This window comes from Nannospalax galili, unplaced genomic scaffold, assembly GCF_000622305.1.
Source record: "Nannospalax galili isolate Female #2095 unplaced genomic scaffold, S.galili_v1.0 scaffold649, whole genome shotgun sequence".
NCBI classification, from domain to species: domain Eukaryota; kingdom Metazoa; phylum Chordata; class Mammalia; order Rodentia; family Spalacidae; genus Nannospalax; species Nannospalax galili.
Window position 1 is genome coordinate 1,338,798 of NW_008359093.1, and position 8,845 is coordinate 1,347,642.

An 8,845-nucleotide genomic window follows, 5' to 3' on the forward strand; every position below is an offset into this window, starting at 1 on the left:
ATAAAATTGAATGAGTTTTTACCCTTTAAAGAGGATCTCCATTTCAAGATAGGCGGTTTCCTACTTTTTTTTGTTTTGTTTTTTGGTTTTTTGACAGAGTCTCCTTGTAGCCCCAGCTGTCCTGGAACTCACTATGTAGACCAGGCTGGCCTCAAACTCACAAAGATCCGCCTGCCTCTACCTGCCAAGTGCTGGGATTAAAGGTGTGTGCCACCATGCCCGGCCCTACATTTTTTAAATATTTTTTATTTTTTTTAGACGAAGCATGTCATTACAGCTTTAACATGCCCAATAACAGCTTCCAGAGCAAAGACACAGCTCCTTCAAAAGTGGCTATAAAATTTCTGGGTTTGCTGTTGAATCAATACAGTTATACAATATTGAACTGAGTATAAGCCCTGTAAGACATAAAATTGAATGAGTTTTTAACTCTCAAAAAAGGATGTTGGCGCATGCATCTCTAATCTGTATGTATCTATTTAACATGTTTATTTGAGACAGGGTCTTGCTATGTATCCAGGGGTAGGGTTTTAGCTTCTTTTTCCATTGCTATGATAAAATACCCTGACAAAAGCAAGGGAGAATGGGTTTATTTTACCTCACAATTCAAGGTGCAGTCAGTCCATCATGGCCCCAGAAGTCAAGAGATCAGGAACTTGAAGCAGGCAGCCATGGAAGTGAACACACACTGCTGTTAAGTTCCCTTTCTTCATTTATAGACACACCCACAGCAGATATGTCTTCTCTCCTCAATGTAATCAAGATAATCTCCCCCACAGGCCTGTGCAGAGGCTCATCTCCCAGGTGATTCTAGATTATGCCAAGGTGACACCATTAACCATCTCAGCTAGCCTGGAACTCACTAACCCAGGCTGGCCTCTAAACTTACTGTTTCAGCCTCTCGAATGGTAGGATTACATGTGTGAACCTGACTTTATAGGACCTTTTCAGTAATTTTTTTGCTTTGGAAATTAGGCTAGGGATGTAACTCAATAGGTTTCTTAGTATAGCATAAATTAAGCCCTAGGAGCCAGGCATAGTCTGGCACTCCAGTGTCAGCACTCCAGAGGCAGAGGCAGGCAGATCTCTGTGAGTTCAAGGACAGCTGGGGCTACAGGGAGACCCTGTCTCAAAAAGGCCAAAAAATAATAAATGAAGCCCTAGGTTAGATCCCCAGGAGCATATAAAACTGGGCATGGTAGCACATGCCTGTAATCCCAGCATTGGGGAGGTAGAGGCAGGAAGGTTGCAAGTTCATACCCACCCTTAGCTCTTAGTGAAGACTAAAGCCAGCCTAGGTTACTTAAGACCCTATCCCAAAAAAATTTCTAGAGGGCTAGAGAGATGGCTCAGGGATTAAGAGCACTCACTGACTGCTCTTGTACAGGACCCAGGTTTGATTCCCAGCACCCACATGGCAGCTTACAACTGTTAACTCCAGTTCCAGAGTTCCAGGGAGATCCAACGCCCTCTTCTGTCCTCTGTGGGCACTGTACAGCATGGGTGCACTGACATACATGCAGGCAATACACTCATACACATTAAAAAAAAAAAAAATTTCCCCAAAAGGCAAAATGTCAGTTCAGCAAAACGTGCATGTTCTCCAGCTGTAGCCTTGGTCCAAAGCACCTGTTTCTTAGGGTAAGAATGTTTCCTGGGAGTTGTGTTTGGAGACAGACAGGACCAGGGCTCAGCCTTTGCTTTGGTGGACTTAGACACCACAATGCCCCTGGCCTCTGCCTGCCAGTAGTGGGGAGGTGAGCCTACATCTGGCAGAATCCCACGTAGGCAGGGTGGCTTGCACAGGGCATCTGTTGCAACATGCTCAGTCACAGTATTTACCTGCCCAGGCCTGGTTCTCCAACCTGGGGGTGGAGGTATGTGTGTGTGGAATCAAAGCTGAAGTCTAGCTGAGCTGGACTGGACCTCAAGAACATGGATAGGGTGCCAAACATGGTGGCTGGAGCCAAGGAGCCATGGTGGCTCCTTCCTGTAATCTCAGCACTTGGGTGTGTTCTCCACTAGAAGCTTAAAACCAGAGCACTTCCTTCCTCTGCTCCAAACCTTCCACAGCTCCTTCAGCAAACTAAACCTGGGTGACATGAGGTCCCCAGAACATTCCCATCTCATCACTTCCATTTAACTGGGACAGCCTTCCAGACTTCATTCCATAAAATTCCTAAAATAAGAACCCTTCTATACTCCCGGTCTAGATTCAAGATGCAGGGGAAACTGACTTTTTAAAATTATTTTTAAGATGTTTATGGGTGTGAGTCTTTTGCCTGCGGGTATGTAAGTGCAGTGCCTGCATTTGTGCAGTTCCTGCAGAGGCTCCCCTCCCCTGGAACTGGAGTTACTGCCAGTTAGCTACCCTGTGGGTCATGGGAACTGATCCCTGGTCCTCTTAACTGCTGAGTCATCCTTCCAGCCCCCAGAAATGGAGGCAGACCCAAACCTGTATAAGGACAGGAGAAACCCGAGTCCTTGGACACCATCTCCTACATCAGGGCTCCAGGTCTGTGAATTCCAGGATCTCCGTGGATGAAAACCTGCGTACCTTCACCTCACTACTGCCAGCTCCATCAGCAAGATCCCCAGTTCTGTGGGAACCAAGCTGGGAGGGTCCAATGGGATTGGCAGAACTCTCACACCTCCTCTGGCCAGGGTGACAGTTGAGGACGTTTGCCCTCAGGCTGTCTTCACCCTTGGGAAATGAGCCTAAGGGCTTGGGGTAGGCCTTCTGGGACAGTGGGAAGTAGGCAAGTGCAAAGACTTGGGGGCCTCTTAGCTCTGGTTCCAAAGCTGGGAAGATCTAGGCTCTAAACTCAAGACACAGCTTCCAGGCAATCCTCTTTCTGCCCCTTACCTTCCAGCAGCATGGGGAGCTGAAGTCCACCCCACCCATGGCTGCCCACTAGGGAACTGAACCTGACCCTGAGGGATGGTGTGGATCAGGATCTTAAGCCAACCTATTTCCCTAAATCCCAGGGCAGTGTCACTTAGTTGTTTCCAAGGTGATCATGAAGGGGGCTCCTTGCATCATTGCTCATGTGACATGCACTACATCTCCCTAGAAGGGCATTTCCAAGTGGCCAACCAGATGCTGGGCCATCAATGCCTGGGAGTCATTTCCTGGAATGCTTCATGGTGGTTTCCAATGTGGGAGGTGTCCAAGGTGGTTCTCCAGGGTCACCAGGGCAGAAACTTTCTGTTCCAGACCACAGTGCACAAGCAACTCCCCATAGCCCCAGGGACCATGGAGACACAGCCCTAAGAGGCTGTAAGACCACCCAGAGCAAGAGTTGCCAGGCCCCAGCTAGAGCCCGTGTGTCCACAGATGGCCTAAGGCTCGCTAAGCCTTCCCCGTCAGAGGTCCTGCCCATGGCATCCAGGTCAGTCATTTCCTGGCTCACTTCTTGCGAGTCCCCATACTGCATCATAATGTGAAGACATAACCACTGACCTAAGACCTTTCCTGAGCATTTTGTGGGGTACATATCTTCCCAGCTACATACAAGTGACCTTCACCCATTATCTGTCATGGGATAAATCACCCTGACCTAAGGTTGACCTCTCACAAACCACTAGATCCTCCACAGGAATTGTTGCCCTCACATCTCCATTTATCACTCAAGAACAAGAGAGGAAACCTGGCTAATGGCCAGGCAGGACCAGTCAGCCCCTGTGAATGCAAGTGACACTTAGAGGACCCTTTGGCAGTGAGCTTGTACCCTGTTGTCCTGGAAGCGAGAGTAGACAAGCCTCTCCTTAGTCATCCTCTCCTGACATCCCATCCTGTTGTCACCTGACTCCTGGGCTTCAACTCAAAGTCTATTTTCTCCCTTATACTGGCACGTTTTCTGCCACTGGTCTCCCCTAACATGTACTGAGTTGATATGTCTACTTAACGAGGGGACCAACTCCTGCTGCCCTTGGATATATTGGGGATTGCCACACCACTATCCAATTTCCAAAGCTCTGACCCCAAGAGGTAATTCTGGCACCTGGACTCATGAACAAGACCACAGAGACCCTCTAGATCTGAGTAGACTTGGTACCTCAAAGCAAACCAGGTTCAACTGCACTGAGAGCTACTTGCATCCTAATATTTCCTGTGAGGTAAACAAAGCCACTCCCCTCACCTCCCAGAGCCCTTCCCTGTTAGAGCCCAATTATCTTTTCAGTTTCTCCCCACAAAGAGGGTAAGTCCTGCAGATTAAAAGATGGTTTTAACAGTAAAGCTTTTATTATCACTCTCTGGAGGCAAGTGGATTCAAGGTTGAGTCTTTTAGAGGCTAGACAATCTACTGCAGATGTCATCTGGAGACTCAAGTCTTTGGAAAAGAAAGCTCTGGATGTCATTAGCAGACTCTGGGTCCGCTTGGAGAGACCTAGGTCAGGGCAGAGCCTATGCCAGTGGGGATAGGGGAGAGAAGCAGAGACTGAGATGACCCCAGAGGACTCCCGTCACTACTTCCAGGGAACAAGAGCACAGGCACTGCCTTCCCTGAGTATGTCAGGCACACACTGTGAGGCCTTCCAGCTAGAGGTGAGATGACAGGATAGTGACACAATCGACAAAGGACATGGACTGAACAGAACGTGTAACTAACAAGGCTCCTCAGAGCTTTCCAGGTTTTTGGCACTACTGATAGGTACTTCTCCCGGTGAGGGATGTTGGGAGGTAAGTTACATCTTTTGTCTGATGGCTTCCTTAGAAAAGTTCTCCTCACCTAAGTGTTCTCATGAGTAGTGCTTTTACAATGCAGCAGAAGAAAGCCCGAGGGTGTTCCCATGTCCTGTGTATTTGGAATGCTCATCTCTAGCATGAGCCTTTTGGTGCTTGGATAGGTTAGAGATAAAGCGGAAAGCTTTTCCACACTTACTGCAATCATAAGGCCTTTCTCCTGTGTGGATTCTCTGGTGCTGACTGAGGATGGAGCTTTCAGTAAAGGCTTTCCCACACCAGCTGCAATCATACAGCTTCTTTCCAGTGTGAACTTTCTGGTGCTTAACAAGGTTAGACCTATAACTGAAGGCTTTCCCGCATTCACTGCATTTGTAAGGCCTCTCTCCAGTGTGAACCTTCTGGTGCTGAGTGAGAGCAGAGCTTTGAATGAAGGCTTTTCCACATTTTGAACATTTATAAGGCTTTTCTCCAGTATGAATTCGCTGGTGTGGAACAAGGTTGGAGAGGCAACTGAAGGCTTTCCCACACTGGTTGCACTTATAAGGTCTTTCTCCAGTGTGAGTCCTTTGATGCTGAACAAGCTTGGAGGTTTGTCGGAAGGATTTCCCACATTCACTACACTCAAAAGACCTTTCTGTGTTATGAAGTTTCTCATGACGAATCAGGTGGGACCTGTCAATGAAGGCTTTCCCACACTGATTGCATTGATAAGGCCTTTCTCCATTGTGTATTTTCTGGTGTTTGACAAAGTTAGAGATGCAACGAAAGACTCTCCGGCACTGTTTGCATTCATGAGGCTTTTCTGTGCTGTGAACTACCTGATGCCGAAGAACTTGGAAGCTGTGAGCAAAGGCTTTCCCACACTGGTCGCACTCATAAGGCCTTTCACCAGTATGAACCCTTTGGTGCAGAACCACCGAGTGTTTGCGGGTGAAAGCTTTGCCACATTTGCTACAAGTATGACATGACTTTCCAGTGTGAGCTTTCTGATGCGATCTCAGTTTAAATAGGTAGGTGAAGGCCTTCCCACATTTCTTACATATATGAGATGGTCTTTCAGTGTGAAATTTTTGGTCATTAACATGATTTAAGTTCTCCTTGGGGCCATTTCCCCTTGTTGGGCATCTGAAGTGTTTCTCTTCAGAGTGAGTTATCAGGTGGCCAAGGATAGTAAAGGCCTTCTGGAAGCTTGTTCCACAGTCACTGCATTTGAAAGACTTCTGTGTACTACAGATGCCCTGCTGCTGCCCATGGCTGCCTGATGGGAAGACTGCCCTGTGTTGGGTGTTCCTGCACAACTTCCCTTTGCTGCTGGTGGCCTGGTGCTGGACATTATGGCCTTCTTGGACATTCTCATCTGCCCAGCACATGAAGTGCTTCTTAACACTGTGCTCCTTTGGCTGGTGAAGGTTCATACTGATCCTGAAGCTTCTGCCACATGCCTCACATGTATATGTCTTCTGTCCAAGTTGTGTTCCCTCATGTTCAGCAAGGTGCAAAATGTTTTTCAAGACTGGGTCACACATATCACAGGAATAGGCCTTCAACCAGGCCTTACAAGTCTCAAACTGGGACACTTCCTCTACAGAACCCTCCAGTCCATGCCAGCAATCTAAAAGGAGATACACTCTGATAAAGTGCCTGTGGGGGCTTTTCTGGGAATGAGCAGCATTTCCTGTGTTTGCTTGTTTTTGAGACATCAACCTGACAGTGATCCTCCTGCCTCTACCTCCTAACTGCTAGCTTCATTATAGAAATGACAGGTGTGTATCACCACACTCAGTTCTGGGCAGCCTCTTTACAAGTGCATATCTGGCTGGGCATAGTGGTTACATGCCTTTAATTGCAGAACTTGGGTGGCAGAGGCAGATGACCTCTGTGAGTTTGAGGATTACATAGGATACCCTGTCCTCAGATAGATAGATAGATAGACAGTAAGACAGACAGACAGATAGATGGTAGACAGATAGATGATAGATGATAGATAGGTAAGTGTGTATCTGACATATGCAGAAAAAAGGCAGCAGAGCAGGCCTTGCTTGAATTGGCCACAGGGGGTACCTCTTGAGGTGCCAAAATACAGAATACAGAGGTAGAGTTCTGGCTGGAAAAAGAAGAGGCACTCCAACTCACACCTTGGATCTTCACAGGATCCTTCATAGGCATGCCTCAGGAAATCTCAGGAAAAAGTGGCAAAGAGTTGTGTACAAGCTCAGGCAAAGCAGGCAAATCCAGCTTCAGTGAGACATCTGGCACTCAGAGCCTATATAAGGATACGTCCACCTCTTACAGCGAACTGAGTATAGGCTAATGTGTGGCAATGCTGTTACGGAGGCAAAGGAGCATGGGGAAAAACATAGAGGTCAAGCCGTGGACTACCACCATCATCCAGAAGTCAGAGTAGAAATTACAAGAAGCCAGCCAGAAAGGAAGGTAAATTAAGATTCAACTGTGGCCACTGAGTCCAGCAACTGAATATTAAGATACAGAGGAGATGCCCAAGACCATGCTAACCCCAATGTCACCTCTGCCCCCCCAGTACCACTTACCAGAACTGGCCTCCCTCTTGGACTCTCCTATGGCTGGATGTGACACATCTATCCAGTCAGGCACCCAGGGTTCTTTACCCTGCTCCAAGTGGGAAATCACAGAGGACTTGGAAGCCGCAAATCCTGGGAGAAAGATAAGACAGGTGAGTGGCAGGCTCCAGGATAGGCAACCCACCTCCTGACAGACCAAAGGGAGCTCATTTAATCTTTACAACCAGGAAAACTCAATGCTGAGCTGAGAATATAGCTCAGTAGTAGAGCACCTATCTAGCCTGTGTACAGCCCTAGATTTGATCCCCAGCACCACCCCACTCACCCCCCCAAAAAAAAACAAACCTTAAAAATGGCAAAATAAGCCTCTGCTACCCAGCACTACACACACACAGAGAAAATTACAAAATAAGCCTCTGAGGAACATCTCACAAAAAATGTGCAGTGGTCTTCAAGGTTGTAACCTTGTCTATGGTCTGCAGTTACAGGCATTGCCAGGCCCCTAGAAATAAATGTCTGGCCGGGTGTGGTGGCACACGCCTTTAATCCCAGCACTTGGGAGGCAGAGGCAGGCGGATCTCTGTAAGTTCAAGGCCAGCCTGGTCTACACAGTGAGTTCCAGGACACCTGGGGCTACAGAGAGACCCTGTACAAAAAGACCAAAAAAAAAATCTAAACACAGAGAGAAATTGTACCATGGAGCAGAAGTAATGATTTCTTAAAGTTAATTTATATTAATAGGAACCATCTTGTAATTTAACAAGTTTAGTTTACAAGAGAACTTACTTAGAAGTCAATTTGATATCTAGTAAATTTTTTTTTAAATATTTTATTATTTTTATGTATACGCATGTATTGCCTGCATGTAGGTAAGTGCACCCATGTGGTGCAAAGCCTGCAGAGGACAGAAGAGGCCGATGGAGCCCCTAGAACTGGAGTTACAGATAGTTGTTAGCTGCCATGTGGGTGCTGGGATGTGAACCCAGGTCTTCTGCAAGAACAAGTGTTCTTAACCACTGAGCCATCATCTCTCCAGCCCCTAGTAAATTAATTATTTAATAATTGTTCCCTAGCTGGGCATGGTGGCACACACCTTTAATCCCAGCACTTGGGTCTGGTCTACATAGTGAGTTCCAAGACAGCTGAGGCTACAGGGAGACCCTGTCTTAAAAAGACAAAAAAAAAAAAAAAAAAAAAAAAGACATGTCTGATAGAAGAAAAGGAGGCTTCCTGAATACAGTGGCAACATGTTTGCAATCCCAGTACTTGGGAGACCATGGCAGAATCTGTAAATTCCAGATCAGTCTGGGTTAGAGAAAGGCATTGTCTCAAATCAAAAAACCAAACTAAGGGCTGGAGAAATGGCCCAGAAGTTAAGAGCACTGGCTACTCTTGCAGAGAACCTGTTGGGAGCTATTAATCCATTATGTACATAAACTGTGGCAGGCTTGTTTACTGAGTTTGTGTTTTGCACACCAGTACCTAATCTGCCAAATTGGGAGGAATGTGTTTATATGGTGGAGCTCACAGAACAAGTATTTGACCGCCCCTTGACCCTCAGATACAGGTGGGAAAACAGCTGTGGAAACTAATTGAGTTCTTCTGTATAAAAAGG

At 46.9% G+C, this 8,845-nt stretch overlaps 1 protein-coding gene across 4 annotated transcripts in view; it reads right to left on the reverse strand.

Moving 5' to 3' along the window:
* Positions 1-4,222: 4,222 nt before the first annotated feature.
* Znf132 (zinc finger protein 132) overlaps positions 4,223-8,845 on the reverse strand; it is a 10,500-nt gene continuing 5,877 nt past the window's right edge. For all 4 annotated transcript variants that reach the window (XM_029558463.1, XM_017795516.2, XM_029558466.1 and 1 more), the window contains exons 3-4: positions 7,240-7,362; positions 4,223-6,302 (exon numbers count right to left, since the gene is read on the reverse strand). In XM_029558463.1, the coding sequence (XP_029414323.1) occupies positions 4,759-6,302; positions 7,240-7,362 (1,667 nt within the window). In that variant the 3' untranslated portion in view covers positions 4,223-4,758. The remainder of the gene's footprint in view (positions 6,303-7,239; positions 7,363-8,845) is intronic.